At 35.4% G+C, this 17,002-nt stretch overlaps 2 protein-coding genes across 2 annotated transcripts; one reads left to right on the top strand and one right to left on the bottom strand.

Moving 5' to 3' along the window:
* The first annotated feature begins 395 nt into the window (after positions 1–395).
* Positions 396–3,290, top strand: LOC126696844 (uncharacterized). The gene is made up of 6 exons (XM_050393569.1): positions 396–1,130; positions 1,263–1,395; positions 1,772–1,889; positions 2,019–2,055; positions 2,141–2,384; positions 2,474–3,290. The coding sequence occupies exons 1-6, from the start codon at positions 918–920 to the stop codon at positions 2,560–2,562; spliced, it is 834 nt and encodes a 277-aa protein (XP_050249526.1). The 5' UTR covers positions 396–917; the 3' UTR covers positions 2,563–3,290.
* A 4,075-nt stretch (positions 3,291–7,365) lies between these two features.
* LOC126696845 (uncharacterized) lies at positions 7,366–11,942 on the bottom strand. Its single transcript, XM_050393570.1, has 7 exons — positions 10,694–11,942; positions 10,532–10,597; positions 9,146–9,290; positions 8,839–9,057; positions 8,172–8,391; positions 7,855–8,050; positions 7,366–7,746 (listed from the first exon to the last, which is right to left on the bottom strand). Exons 1-7 carry the CDS (start codon positions 11,842–11,844, stop codon positions 7,635–7,637), a joined length of 2,109 nt encoding a protein of 702 aa, XP_050249527.1. The 5' UTR covers positions 11,845–11,942; the 3' UTR covers positions 7,366–7,634.
* Between the last annotated feature and the right edge of the window lie 5,060 nt (positions 11,943–17,002).

Here is a 17,002-nt window from a genome sequence, read left to right on the forward strand (position 1 = left end):
GGAGAAAAAATGGAAGGTTGAATACAGCGAAGCACAGGAATGTTGTAGTAGTTGTTGTATAGCGCTAATGCTAATGCAAATGCAAAGGCAGAGAGGCAGCAGTGAGCACTGAGCAGACCCACCTCCCACAAATATATATATATATATATATATATATATATATTATTGTTATTATTTAACATGTACAACAACAATATTATAGCGGAGAGAAAGTGGTGATACAGCAAAAAAGGTTCGTCTTTTAGTCTTTAATACAGTGCATGTTCATTGGACACCTTCTCTTTCTCTCTCTATCTCTATGCTTACTATTGTCGTGGGTGCCCACTACTATCTTTTTTGTCGCTCTCCTCTTTTTTCTTCTTCTCCTTCTCTTTCTTTATAATCTCTTTCTCTGTGTCATATAACATTATTAATTGTGTTGTATATAAATATTTTTTCTTAGATAGTTTTTTCTTTTTCTTTCCCTTCCTTTCCAACCTCAACAGTAATCATATTCTCGTTACGGAGTATCGTTGAGGAATCTGAGGAGTTGTTGTTGTTGTTGTGCTTGTGGAAAAAGTGGCAGTTATTATAGGCCTCTCTCTAAACCCAAAAAAATATATATATACGAAGTTAAAAGAAGAAGAACAACAACAACAACAAACGGAATCGCAAGTGCACGAGTGTTTGTGATTTCATTGATGTGATCTTCAAAAAAACAAATTGGCTCTTTCTGCTTTTAATTACCAAAATCTCTGCCTCTTTTTTTTTTTTTTTCTTTCTTCTCTCTCTATATTTGGGTTGTGGAGAGAGAGAGAGATCATTTGGTTTTGTTCTTCTGCTGGGTTTTCATTCTTATTCTTTTCTATCTTTGCCTTTCCTTTGGGGGGTTTTTGCCACTTTTGCTTTGCTTCTTTTGTGTGTGTTTGATATTTTTCATGTCTCAACAAAGGCAATTTCAGATGGTGGGTGGTAACAACAACAATCCGGGGCAGTACAATGACACAACCTTAACCAAAATCTTTGTTGGTGGGTTGGCTTGGGAGACTCAAAGGGATACAATGAGAAGGTATTTTGAGCAGTTTGGTGAGATCTTGGAGGCTGTTGTTATCACGGATAAAAACACTGGGAGATCCAAGGGTTACGGTTTTGTAAGCCCATTTCCTTTCCTCTTTGGATCCTTTATAAGTTTTCCAATGGCGTTTGCCTATATCTATGTTTTTTTCATTTGTTTGTCTGATCAGAAAAAACCGGGTCTTTATTTTGTTTTTTTGGTTTCTTAGGTTACATTTAAGGATCCAGAGGCAGCCATGAGAGCATGTCAAAACCCATCTCCCGTGATTGATGGAAGGAGAGCAAACTGCAATCTTGCATCTCTTGGTGCCCAGAAGACTCGTCCACCAACTCCTCAACATGGTCTCCCATCTTTCTCATTTCTTTTTTCCCTTTTTATTTTTTATTTTTTATTTTTTTGTTGGGAAAATGACATATAGACAATTAATGGACACCTCCAATATCAACTTTGTAGCCAAGGTCAATGATCATTAAGTATTCATCTGATATGGATTCATGAGACAATGTCGAAATGAGTAATGTTGGATTATAGGTATCCAACACAACATGCTCATTATCATTCCAGTCTCTATTTCAACCTTAGCAAGCTATTGCAAATGGATTTCACTGAATATGTATTTTGATGCTATAAATATATATGGATCTGAATGCCATAGGGTACCCCCCCCCCCCCCCCCCCCAAAAAAAAAAGTGATTTTGTTTTAAATTAAAATGTCAGGTTCAGGAAGGTTTAGACCGGCAACTGGCTTGGTAGCTTCACCTGCTTATCATGGATCCTCATCTGCATATTACCATCAACCAACTGGTCAATACACATTTCCTTATTCAGCTTATGGGTAAGCTAGAAAGATCCTAGGAAAAAATCTTAGACTAATTAATACTTTGTTCTATTCATTGGTTTGTTATTATTCCCTATCAATCTGTGTTTTTTTCACCCTTTAAAAATCTTTTTGGTCAACTTTCAGGTACACTGGATATTCCCAAGATGCTATGTATCCTATGGTTAGTACAGTTGTGTGTGCATATATTGCAAATGGTAAATACTACATTACATTGCTTGATTTTGAGTTTGATGTCAATATTACAGAACTATTACAGTGTTTATGGGGGTCAACAATTCTCTCCTTATTATGCCACCTCTGGGGCAGCAGGACCACCTGGGATGTACCACAATTTTTACCCATTCTATGCACAATACGCACAAAGTAGCCAGGCTCAGGGTTTTGGAGTTCAATATCCCCAAATGGTACAGTACCCATATTTGCCTCAGAACTATGGCTCTACTGGGATACTTTCTCTTCCTTCTTCAATGCCAACAACTAATAGCACAGGTGATATATCTTAAACCAGTCTCCAGTGTTCATTTTTAAGTAAAATACAATCCATTCTTACCATAGAATTTGCATACGAAATGCAATAGGTGCAACATCAACAGCAGGGGTGAGTGGAACAGCTGCAGGTGCTACACAAGCCTCTGGGACAGCTTCTGAACAGAATTCATCAACTTAAAATTCCATTGGAGGAAAAAAAAAACAATGTCTTCTTACAAGACTAACAACATGGATAAAATGGTGAAAAGGGTCACAAGCAAAAGGAGAAAAAAGTGAATAAGGAAAGAATATTAAGTTACTGATATGATTCAAAAGGATGTCTGATCAGCTAGAATAACAAGGGAAAGGAATCCAAGAATTCAGCATGGGGATCCATTCATACATGGAACAGGCATATAGAGCTATGTTAAAGCTTGTTCCACTAACCATCTTTGCTTCGTTTTTCAATTCATGCCCCAATATTACCATCTTCATCATCATATACATGTTTGGTCTAGAACTGTAGGGAGTCTTTTTTTTTTTTAATTTTTAAGTAGTTGTTAGGATTAGGACAACCATATTCATTTGTGTATTGGCATAAGGTAGAAACTAAATATTGGCTTTGGATTCTTCCTTATAGACTAATTGCTAGATGGTAATGTCTCGGACGCAGAGAGCATCCAATGACATTAACTTGTTTATACTGGCAGTAATGGGTTCAAAAGATTGATTTTGTATCTTTGAACCCCGATTGGTTGGTCAAGAAGAAAAGGTGAGCTCGGATAGCTCAGCCATTTAACTTGTAATTTTTTTGTTTATTCATTTTTCATTATTGGTACTTTTTAAGATAGGATTAGTTGGGAAAAAGAAGATTGTGTCTCTCTTGGTTTCTTTTTCTTACAGACAATCATCTTCTTTTATCTTTCATCTTTCGCTTTCAGTTGGCATTCTTTACTCATTGTGATTCTTCGTTGGCATAGTCACATCTTTTGGGCACTATAGAATGTGTTTAGAATCCAAGGGGATCTCACAGTGGGTCAATGGGTGATGGCCCTTTTTCTGTTTCAAAGTTGGGCTTGCAGATCTTGCCGCACATGTATGCTTGTGATTCTTGAAATTCCATGTGCTATGATATGGTTGGATTTCCATGACATAATAATAATATCATATAATAAGAATATTTATAACAAAAGTTATCCTGCGGTAGATATATCTCCTTAAAGAAGTGATGATGGATACACAAACCAAATTTTCCTTTGTCATGTATAATAATATCATATATTAAATAAATTCTATCATATACTATATAATAAAAAAATTGATTGTACCAAGTAGCTGCTTTTTACATAGAAATAATAAATAAAACTTTGCTCATTTTTTTCTTTTTCTAAATACAGAATTAGTGGTGACAATTTTACTTAGGCTTGATCATTATAATTATTAAGTAATTGAGGACTCAAATTTTTTTTTTTTTGATATATTATTCATAACGAAAAGAAAATACATCTTAAATAAGGGCTTGTTCTAAAAAACAATGCATCTCTTCAACTCAAGCTAGGAAATTATCAAATGCCTAAAGTATGTTTCAATTCAAATGTTTGGAAGGGTTTACCGTTTAGACGATAAGGGGGCCAAAGAAAACAGTTTTTTGCTCTCTTTTTTTAATTATTATTATAGGAGAAGCGATCATGGCGAATAGATGTTCCACTTTTACTTATAAAGCTTCTTTCCTCATTGTATGAAAATGATAATAGCCCACTATACCAAAGCCAAACTATTCGGTCATGGAAAAGAGTTAGTGTTGATTGATATACTATAAGTTTCACTATTATTTGTTACAAAGGATAAAGATGCAACATCACCTTTTCCTTTTAAACAATTTTGAATTCGTTTTCGTTATAGTATGCAAGATGAGTGTACCATGCATCACAATAGAGAGAATATATCCTCCAAATTTTTTAGGATAAATTGTGGGTACTGGATAGAGAATTTGGCTTATCTCAATTGTAGAATCTTAAAAGCTCCGAGCTTCTCTATGAAACCAGGTTGGGTTTATCTCTTGGCCAATATTTGTTTAAGTACTTGTGTAGAATCTGTACCATATCTATTTACTAGGGGGACAAAATCCATTGAACCAAGTCATCTTCCTCAGCACTAACAAAACCAAGGGGAGCCCAATTATGACTTGATACTCATACCTCTCAGAATTATCTTCCACTAGTGATAAAGCTGGCAAAACCCATCTAATGCTCTATTGTAGCCAGTTGGAGGAGGCATGTTGTCATCAATCAGTCTTAAGGATATAACATTTTTCACCATTCTTGACATAATTTGTTCTGATTGGTGCAAAATAAAAATGGACTAGCTTTAGGTGAAATTAATGTTGCTCTAATCATAATAAGTCATCAACAACGGGAAAAAAAAATGTTGTCCTAGGCTACGTTTGGATTCGGCTGAAATGGTTGCGTCTGCATTTTTCCATTTTTTTTTTTTTCACGCGTTTTTGAGACTTGCGGCTACTGTTCATGCACTGTTCATAGCCGCAAAGTTGGACTTTTCAAACTTTTTTCAGCCCATCAGTGCATATCTTGTACTGTTCACAGATCCACAAATTTTACTTTTCAACAACTTTTTCATTAAAAATAGGTCTCATGGTACTATTTACACATTTAAAAATTATTTTGCTATAGTGTTTTTCAGTTTTCAGTTTCAATTTTCAATTGTATCCAAACAGACCCTAAGTGTTATTGACAGTCAAATACGTGTGCTCTGTCAAAGACGTTGAATTCAGTATGGCACTGCACTATATCTAAAGACAACTTTACTTGAATTATTATTTTTTACTTCGGGTCATTGACTGACTCAATGTATTAACTGAAATGCAACCAAGATAAAAGAGCAACCCAAAAACCTGACCTTCATAACCCATGTAAAATCCAAACACTTTAATAAAACAAGTGACGTATGTAGTCCATTGACTCCATTCGAATAACAAAACATTAAAAGGGGCCTGAAAACCGACGGTAGCCTAAAAATGAACTGCTACTGTTTTTCATATTGCATTCTAGCCCATTAGGAAATGCATAGGGGAAAAAACCCTGCCTAAAGTCACTTTGATTTTATTTATTTATTTTTCTTCTTCTTATGTGTGCAAACTGCAAACAGTGTAGGTAATTGTGATTACTAAACTATGTCCTCGTATTAGATATGGCTGGTCATGCTTCCCACGCAATATATGTCGGTAAATTAGTAAATTACCAATAGGCAATAGAGATGAGGAAATGGGTACGTCGGCAAATTAGTAAATTACCAATAGGCACTAGAGACGAGGAAATGGGAAATTGAAGACCTCTTTACAAGGTTAGAATTATAGAATTTTCCACAACTATTTTAACTTCATAAATGTTTTTAAATTGATTTTAAAAATAAATATATATATATAAAAAAAAGTTTCATGTGTTGAATTTTTATTTTCAAATAATTTTTTTTTTTTATCTAAATTGCAAATTTCACCCTTTAGTTTTGACTTATTTTTATTTGGTTGATTGGAAATTTGGAAAAATTTGATGTGTTACAGAATACAAATTTATGCGAGGAATTTGTAAGCCTATACAGCTTTGACTTGTTTCCAATAAATCGGGAGAGATTCCCCCAACCACCCCTCATATTTTCCACTAGTATGCATGATGATGCACCATAAGGACCACATACATCATATGGATTATGGACACTATCCTTGCCACTCTCAAGTAGTTGTAACTTTTTAGTCTAGTTCACAATATTCATGATCCTAGAAATTTATACATGTGGACATTTAAGTAGCACTTAAAAAGGTCCACTTATGATGGATTTATGTAACAATAAGCACACACAAATGTGGGAAGTGGCATTGGTTCCAACATCAAGCCAATTTAGAAAGGAATGGCAGCTCCTTATCAAAGCAGGTGGTTCTAAACATAAAAGAAAGTACAAGTGGCATTGCATTCCAAAGCATTGATAGGGAGGGAAGCTTTTTTTGGAAGATTGTGATACCACAAAAGCCCAATCCAAAGCTATAGCTAGGCAGATAACAATACAAGCTGCAGTCATAAATAAAAAATAAAATAAAAAAAGCAACATAGTTGGGGTTCTCAAATATCATCCTCCTCACCAACAGTAAAGGAACTGAAAAACAGTTAGCAACAAGTCCAGGAGACCCATTGGAGTAGTAGAGCACTGTTTGCAGATCTTAGACAATTATGCTGTGTGACTAATATGGCTAAAAGTGCAACAAATTCTCGCATTCATTATTTTTTATCAGAACATTCAAGGTGTAATGGATATGTCTGGTACTAACTAAAACATTTATGCTTTGTACTTTCCGGACCTGGTATTAAAAAAAAAAAAACATTAATAAGCTTTACAACCTGATCTTATTGCACTTGCACAACCCATTCTCCCTTTTTTTTTTCCAGATTGACTACTGTCTCCCTCATCCAAGGGAAATTCAAGCTCATCTGGATGAGTTGCTGAGACTATTATGAAAAAAATAAAGCTTTAAACCTTTAAACTATTGATTCCATATTACCTATGGGGCATGGGCTTGGGGAGGGAACCTTTTTTTTTTCATCTATAATAAACTAGTAGCTTTTCATTAAACTGAAAAAGATCCAACATCGGTTTCAAAAAGAAAATCCAACATCAGCCTTCCAAAACTCCCAGACTGAGAGGGGAAGGGAAGAACTGTTACAGATCAGTACTGAATTATATACAGCAGCACTTAGCCATACTATTGGCTACATTTTTGAACACTCTCTTAACCCAAATAAAAGAAAAATTTAAGATCAAAAAGGCATGCCATATAAAACTTTCATCCAATGCCATGTACAGTGGCAAATTCATCTAGAGCTTACCATATCTGTGGCATTACTAATAACACAATAAATACACCATAAGTTATAAAATGTCTATGAAAAATTTCTCCATAGTGGATATCACATGACACTATCTATAATCAACAATCAGTTCAAAGTGCATTTCAGGAATTGATAAAATAAATTTCAGCCTAGAAGGATATGCTTGTTTCATCACTATGATAATAAATTCTCAGAATCTAATCTAGACACTCCGTAGAACTCTTAAATTCCCTCAACTGATTTTGGGGGTGCAATCATTCATTCCAGAAAAATATGATTAGCAGCTAAACTACTTCATTTTTACCCAATTAACATTAAAAAAAACAATTGTGTATTTACACCAAAAGCTACAATTCTACAAAAACAGGTTACCATGCTAGTCTTCATCAGAAATCTTTTGCTTCTTCCACTTATAGGCAGCTTCCAAGATTTTAAGATTAGTCGTCTGAGTTTCCTCAGGGAACATATAGTCGATGTATTCCTCATACCTGCCAATTTAAACTTGTTAGTACTGGCAAATAAGGAAAAGCCTAAAGAATTTAAGGAACACAATTATATCAAATCTTAATAAGACTTTTATAAGTTAATTAACATACCCAGCCGGACCATCCTCAGACACCATCTGCCTCCTCTTTTTCAGCTTCTTTGGCAGCTTAGCCTGGACTAAACTAATATCACCAAGCTCCCCAAAACTGCTCTCCATGTTCAGCCACTCTTCCAGTAGCATTGCTCTTTCCTCTTTTAACTCAGGTGCAGATGTTCTGTAGTAGTTAATGGCTTTCTCAAAAACCCCTGATTCATACAAAAACAAAAGAAAAGGGTTAGAGCTTGTTTTATTTGTGATAGAATTTAAACACAATCAAACTATAAATTAAAAGAAGTAAACAATAAGATTTTGCCAAAAATTCCTTACTTCTAGCATGCTGAATGCATTGCTTCTTTTGTTCATGATGATGCTCCTGGAGATCATCTTCTACCAAGTCTGAATCCTTAGCATCCTCCTCCATGGCAGACGCCTCAAACTTTGCATAGCTTATCCAGACCTTCAAGTGCTTAGTTCTGTCCAGAAGCCTCTCATAGAGCTCTCTGGTCCTTTCAAATTCACCCTCTGATATCTCAAAATCAATGTATGCCTGTCACAAGATAAATAAATGTATTATTACCAATTATCTAAAAATCAGTTTAGTCAATGAGCTTTAAAAAAGTATGCCAAAGCTTTCTTACAATCAAGTCAAATTACTACACTTGTAACCAAAAAAGTGATCATCACATCCGCAGAATTATGGGATATCAAGTGGCAAAATAAATCAGACAATAAGACAGAACTGACCCAATTTAGGTCACAAAAAGAAATGAATGAACTTCATTTATTTATCAGATAGGGCCCCTTTTTCATTATTTCTGGAATAGCAGGATTAAGATTCAAGAAACAATAACTTCTTTCATTTTTATGAGTAACAGAAAATTTACTGAAAAACTATGGAATGAATCAAGAAACAGCATCTACAAACATCATCCTGAAATAACTTCTTTCATTTTTATGAGTAACAGAAAATTTACTGAAAAACTATTGCATGTACCTTCCACAATAACTCCGGCATATCCAGTGCTGGTTGGGCAATTGCAAGCTCAAAGATTGCCCTAGCTCGCTCAGTCTCACACAAAGATCTCTCTAATTCCGCATACTTGCTCCATGCATAACAGTTTTCAGGCGCCCACTCCAAATACTTCTCATAAAGCTTTCGGCCACGGTCTATATTTCCAAGCTGCAGCTCTATCTCAATATACTTCTTGAATATCTATTGGGTTAAAAAGCAAAATCACAAGTGTGAGAATATGTGGAACATGCCAAATATAGTACATATTTAAACTCAATCAGTAAATGACCTTATCTTTAGGAGCTTTGCCAATTGCATTTCCCAGGATTTGTCGTGCAGCCTTGAGATTTAGCTGCCGGATCTCAAATTGAGCAGCTAGAAGCCATAATTTTGCAAAAGAGAATTTCTCATGAGGAATGAGCTTCAGACACTCCCTGGAAAAATTAACAGTAAGTGAGCAATCTCTTCAAAGTCACTTGGGTTTGTCCACTCGTGTGAATCATACATAGGAAAACCAGTTACAAGTGCCGTTGTGAATGACTGTGTAAGTAACTTAATTCACATTAACAGATTTCATACTGTAATTTTTATAATGAATGTACATCAGAGAGATTTCCAAGTTGTAAACACTTACAATTCCTTATTAATTGTTCATAGGAACCAAAAACAAAAAAACTTGAAACCAAATTGATTGTACAGCATAAAATCTCCTACATAACTGAAATTTATGATCATGTATTAAGTAATCAAAAGTCACATCGTTTATAAGTTATAACCATAAAGATAAACTGAAGTATTGAAAATGTAAAGTGTTTATTTATTTATTTTTTTTTTTTTTGGTGCTGTTTTCAACACTCATTTGTGTAAACTAGGAAGCACAAACACAGATCTCCCCCCCCCCCCCCCCCTCTTTTAATAGTCTCAGATCTCTCAATTGCTATCTTTTTTTCCTTAATAGTGGGAAACAGGGTTTCACTTAAAAGCCCCAAATTTTTACTGTTTGATGCTGAAACAGTGTTTGATTTCAATTGCCCATATTCATAATGCAAAGAAAGATTTGGAGCCCACTACTTCCACCTCCATTTCATTCACATAAACAGTATAATAATTTCTATGTTTCCACTACTTTAATTCTACAACAACTTTTAACAACCTGTCTCAGAAAAATAAACCTAACAAATTTTTGGGTTTAACTTGACATTTTGAGAAGTAACTGAAAAGAATTCAAAATTAAAGCACCTTTAATCGAATTTACAGATTTCTTAGAGCAAACCTGCATTTTCAATTAATTTTTTTAGTGCACTAGTGTTATTCATTTGGAGTTGAGTTTCACACCATATTAAATATTGCTACTAAAGGACACTCAAAGTTATGGTAGAGGATCCGTATACTATGCATGAAACAAGAACTACAAATGAAAGAGAACTGCATCAAAATAGCATGTGAAACACAACACCACCTCGTGTAAACATCTAAATTACAACCTTGAATTTATTTTGGCCACACACAGCAACAAATACAAGTGAAGTATGAACAATATCATGCAAAAGCATACATTGAAAACAACACAATCTGTTAGAGCTATCCGCCACATTTTTAAGTCTAAACATAAACTTTATGCAGTACATCAACTTTACCAACCACAAAAATAAGTTTTTGACAATCACAAACTTACCTATACACATCTCTTGTGCGCTCCACATCTTCTGCATCAAGCTCTTCATACAATGCATAATTAATCCTTTAAATCACACAAACAAAAAATCAGCAACAAAAATTGAGCATATGAACTCGAATTAATCGAACTTCAAACTGCATTCTCAACCACATTACTTACCACAGATAAATATATCGCTGCCAATACCGCTTCTCCTCAGCAGGAGGCACATTTGAAATGGCTCGCTCGTACACTTCTCTAATCCTATCCTTTTTCCCAACATTCTCTTCCAATCGAATATAATCGAACCATGAATCATAATTCAATGGATTTTTTCTCACTTCATCTTCATACTGAAACCTCCTCTTCCCCACTATGGCATCCTCAATTCCTTCCTTATCTCCATACTGTTTCTCAAATGCTACAAATTTTCTATACAAGTCCTCAGCCCTTCCTTTCGGTATATGATCAAGAGCGAACTTGTAGATACACCTAGCACGCTCTGATTCCTTACACCGCTCTTCGAATTCAGCGAATGCAACGAATAACTGCTCGGCTTCTTCGTCGTCAGCGAGTTTTTCAACGGCTCGTTCATAGACATTCCTCGACCTAGCAGCCTCGCCATTCTTCATCTCGAACTTGGCGTAGCGAATCCAAGCAGCGACCTTAGGGTGACACTGCACGAACCGCTCGAAAATCTGCCTAGCCCGCTCTATTTCATTGTAACGGAGCTCGAATTTGATGTAGGAAAGCCAACCTTGCTGGTCCGGCATCCAACTCATCCACCGCTCGAAGATCTGTCTGGCTCCGGCGACATTGCCAAGCATCTCTTCCATGTGGATGTACTTGTACCACAACTGATCCACTCTCGGCAAGAGAGTGACGGCACGGTCCCAAACATTCCTAGCGTGGTTGATGAACTTGTTCTTCATCTCCACCTCTGCGTACTTCAACCACAGCGTGTGGTTCCGATAATCCACCTCGAGAGCTCGTTCCCAAACGGAGCGAGCTCGATTGAAGTCCTTCTGAGACTCCTCCCACTGCGCGTACTTGATCCAAACACTGATATTCCATCGCACGCGGCGGATTAGGTCTTCGAACTCCTTCCGCTTGCGAAGCCGGTACTCGGAGAGTTCAGTCGCGTCGGTGATCTTCTGCTTCGGGGGCCGAATCTCAGCCTCTTGTCGTTCACGCGCTTCACGGAGGATCTGCTCGGCGGTGATCTGAATCGGCGCCGGAGTTTTGTTCTTGACACGTGTCGGTCTCGGAAGCTTCACCTCCGTGTCCTTGCGGGTGAGGTACCCTAAGCTTGGGTCTGCTTCTTTGGCCATGGTTTTGGGTTTACGGGGGAGAGAGAGAGAGAGTGAAAAAGAAGAAAAGCGTTGGTGGAAAATTCTGGAGGAAAAGGATGGAGTTTGATAGGTTCGTGGGGTTTTGATTTGGGAATAGGTTGAAATTGGACGGGCTCGTTAGTGTGCATGGGTCGGGTTGGGGTCGGGTTGAGGGAATTTTTTGACCCAATCTATCATGGTGGGTCAAAAAAAATTCAACCCAACCCAACCCATCACATAAGTCCAACCTAACCCAACCCAAGCTAACCCATATGGGTCGGGTTGAGTCGGATTGAACCCATGGGTTTGACAAATTTTTTTTATTATTATTATTAAATTGAGTAGAAAAAAAAAATATATTAATATATTAAAAAAACCTAAAAATTAGTATCAATATAACTCCTTAAAGGCAAACAACACTAATGACTAAACAACAATAGTAATTTATTAGGATTTGTGTGAACTAATTGGCTTTTATATAGGATAGGAAGAACTGGTTATTTAAAAAAATTTATTAATTATATAATATATACAATATATATATTAAATTAGTATTAGTAGGAGAAACTGAGGAAATGCTGCTCTACAGTTGGTTTTTTTTTAATTATTAAATATATAATATATATTTAATATATATATATATATATATAAGTGCCCTACAATTGATTTAAAAAAAATTATTAAATATAAAATATATTTTAAATATATATTAAATATGGGTGGGTCGGGTCGGGTTTGGCGGGTTTGTAATTTTATGACCCAAACCCAACCCGACCCGCCATAAAAAAAATTTTTGTAACCCAACCCAACCCACCAAGCCTTAAAAACCGACCCAACCCATTGGGCCGGGTTTGGTGGGTCGGTGGGTTTTCTGCACACCCCTACTCGTTACAATTTGCCCCTTAAATCTCTTCGAATACACTTCTTGGGGTCCGGCTTCCCTCCCGTTTGGAATCTCATGTTTTCTCTTTTCTGTCTAGATAATGACACGTGGCAAATGACACATCCAAGGGTTAAAACCCACCCACGTCAACTATAGTTTTCCTCTCAATTTTTTGGGTCTTTTTTTCCACTCTCTATCTGCCTCTTTCAGTCTTTCTAGCTATCTCTCCAACATTATCACCGCCACCTGAAAATCAAAGGCATCAAGATCAGAACTTGAGTAAAAGTGAATTCTGAATGCTAAGAGAAAACCCAAGAATTTTTTTTTTTTGACAAAACCCAAGTTTGCTTTATTTTCAATCTCAATATACAACTGAACTTGAGAAAAGCAAAGCGTGGAGGAATAAAAATCAACTGAAGTATTTGACATTGAATAGATTTAGCCCTTCGGTGATAACGTGTTGGGTCTTCAATAGCCCAAATCAACAAGAAATATACAATAAATTATGCGGTCAAACAATTACTAAAAACAATAGGAGAAAAAAATGATAAAACAAAATCAAAGAAATTTAAAACAAGAATGGAGATAGAAGAATAGAACAGATGATGGTTTTACAAGCAGAATGAAAATGGCTTTACAAACAGAGGACAATAATCTGCACACAGCACACCCACCTTGCACAATAGAGCTTCCTTGGCTTTTGGCAGAAAGATATTTTATTCTTCTTTGATTTTCTCATCTATTGTCCTACTTTTACCTCTCTCTTTTTTTTCCAGATAGTAATGATCTTAGCGCCTTTGATTCTCAGGTGAGTGTGACGATGTTTGAGAGATAGGGGCAAAAACTTAAGAAAAAGGGGCAAAGAAAGGAATAGAATAGAACCACCGGGCCTTGTGCCTAAGTGGTACCCAGGCCCTAGTGCCTTCTCAAGCTTGGGGGTTCGATCCCCCCAAATAACAAATTACCTAGCAAAAAAAAAAAAGAGAGGAATAGAAAGAACGAGAGAAAGAAAGACCTAAAAATTTGAGAGAAAATCATAGTTGACGCGGGTGGTTTTTAACCTTTGGATGTGTAAATTGCCACATGTCACTCATCTAGATAAAAACAGAGGAAACATTAGGATTTAAATGGGAGGGGAGCCGGACCCCACTTTTTGTGCCTTAAATTATAACAATTGTTACATTTTGCATCCAAGTTAGTAGTTAACTTGGATAGCAAAATATAAAACTACGATAAAAGACTTAATTGTCTATCTTTTTAATGTCTAACTTGGATAGCAAAATATAAAACTACGATAAAAGACTTAATTGTCTATCTTTTTAATGTCTTAAAAGCAAAAAATAAATTACATTTTACTATCTTAAATTATATCCTTTATTACACTTTGCATTTTAAATTTTGAATTTTTATCTAAGTTAACAATAAATTTTAATTTTTTATCCAAGTTAACAACAAACTTAATAGCAAGGTGCAAAATATAACAAAATTCCTAGTTTAAGATACAAAACGTGCGTTCGAAAAGTTTAAGGTGTAAAGTGTAATTAATGGGCTCTAAAACAGCATCGTGTTGAGTTTGGACAAACGGTGTTGCAGTCTATGGTTTTGTGTTTCTTCTTCACCAAAACGGTATCATTTTGGGAGCTGCCAACAATTCTCTTTCATTTTAAGGGAAATTACACTTGACCACCCTAAATTATACTTCATGTTATACTTTGCATCCTAAACTTTTCGAATGCATTTTTTACATCCTAAACTTTGAATTTTCATCTAAATAAACTACAAACTTAACAACAAGTACAAAGTGTACAATATGAAATTCTTACCACTAAACTACAGCCACTTCCTATGGAATATGCTTCCTTTAGATATTATATATGGTATATACACACACTCCACCGGTACCGCCCATAATAAATCAGAAGCAGCCATGCAGGTCCAGTGGATCGAAATAAAAGATCCTACCTACAATTTTTTTTTTTTTTTTGGATAATTACACATAACCCACCTGTGGTTAGGGCGAAAATCACTTTGCCTACCTGTGATTTGAAAAGTATCACTTAACCCACTTGTGGTATGTTTCCGTCAATTTTCGTAACCCACCTCAAGTCCAGCCGTTACAAAAACACCTCTTAACATCAAAATACAACATAACACGAATCAAAACACCCAAAACTCAGAAACTTTTCAAGAGAGAGACTTGTGGTGAGATCAACGTGTTATTCGTGGTTTTTAGATCTTTTTTTCAGCCTTTCCCGGCCCGGTGGTTTCATGTCGTCACGGTGGCTCAAACTTTATGTCTCTCTCCTCCCAAAACAAAAAATAAAGCAAAAATGCAAGAGAAACAAAATCAAAAAGTGGTAACTGGGTTTTGGGCAATTGGGTTTTGATCATTTTCTAGTTTCTACAGTTTCAAATGGTGGGTTGGGTGGCTATGGAGGTTCTGGTGGGAGAGGTGAAGGTAGTGGTGGTGGTGATGGTGGTGCTGGTAGCAGTTTATGTTGTTAATGGTTCCAAAATGTAGTTTATGTTATGCTTTTTGGTTTCCAATCTTTTTTCTTTCTTTTTTTTTTTTCTTTTTTTTTTTTTTTTTTTAAATTCGAGGAGTTAGCCAAAGGGTTGAGGGAGACAATGGGGAAAACTTCTATCTTTCTTTTCTCTCTATTGTGAACCCATAACCACTGGCCATCGTGATTTCTGCCAAAAAAAATAAAGCACACCCAAATGCAAAAACCAACAAAACCCACAAATGGTGACACAAAACCACCAAATGGAGAGCCACAACTCATTAATGGCGAGAAAATTTGTAACCACTTATGGAGAGCCAGAACCACCGTGATGAGATGAAACCACCGGGCCAGGACAGGTTGAAAAAGAGATATAAAAACCACGAAGAACACGTTGATCTCACCACAAGTCTCTCTCTTGAAAAGTTTCTGAGTTTTGGGTGTTTTGATTCGCGTTATGTTGTGTTTTGGTGTTAAGAGGTGTTTTTGTAATGGCTGGTCTTGAGGTGGGTTACGGAGATTGACGGAAACATACCACAGGTAGGTTAAGTGATACTTTTCAAACCACAGATAGGCAAAGTGATTTTCGCCCTAACCACAAGTGGGCTATATGTAATTATCCCTTTTTTTTTGGGAGAAGCTACTTACAATTTTTTATTATTATTTATTTTTTTAGAGAAGAACCTACTTACAAAATTTAGAAAAGACAAATAAATTATAACTTGACGGAATTCATTTTTGATATTAGACAGATATATTTTTAGTGATAATGTTGCCTTGAATAAAAAGAGGCAATCTGCAAACACACAACACAACTAGTAAGAGTACCACTTAGCCAAAAAAGAAGGCAAAACTTATGTATTGATTGCTACCACAGATTCTATTTGTAGTATATGTTTGGAAACAATTTATTTAGTATTTTTTTTAGTTATAGAAAGTGTGCTAAAGTGTATTTGTATTCTAAAAAAGTGAGAAAAATATAAGAAAAATATGAAGTTTTAAAAAGTTATACATAAAAATTTTAAAATAAAAATTGAGCTTATAAGCATTAGCCAAACTAGCACTTTACTGACTACAAAATGGAATCATATCAACAAAATTGATGCTCCTAAATAAGTTAAGACATAATGTAATATTTTTTTGTTTTTTTTACGCTTTTTCATGGCTGTTGATACTTGACATGATCTGTTGTAATTTGTATACTGAAAAAGAAGGATGGCAACAACGTCAAATAACCAAAACCAAAATTGACATTGATTTATTTTGGACAACTTGTAACTTGGTTTAACAAAATCTGACCCTCAACTTAGGCTACTTTACTATACATTTCTTTTAATTACAAATTTTCTATCATCCAACAAGTCATTTAAGTATGACATATTAACATAAATAACATATCAAACGTATTTGAATAATCAAAACTCCCAATACATACTTATCAAAAAAAAAAAACTCCCAATACATGTCTTTGCCAATATAAAAAAATTTAAACAATCTTTACATTACTACATTTGTAATCGAACTATCTCAACATACATTTGGCCCATACTGTATAATGACTGGATTGTTTGAAATTTCAAATCCAGATTTGAATTTGTCCAAACTCAATTTCAGCAAGAGTTGTTCAGAATTGGTTCTTTTGGAGTTGGACAAACAAAAAACTGTCACCCCTTAAAACATCAATGGATATACTTAAATTTAATATAGTAAGTAATATAAAACGCACTAGTAGTTGTGAACTCCAAAAGAATTATGGCAATGTTCTAAACAA

Source organism: Quercus robur, chromosome 8 (assembly GCF_932294415.1).
Source record: "Quercus robur chromosome 8, dhQueRobu3.1, whole genome shotgun sequence".
Lineage (NCBI taxonomy): Eukaryota > Viridiplantae > Streptophyta > Magnoliopsida > Fagales > Fagaceae > Quercus > Quercus robur.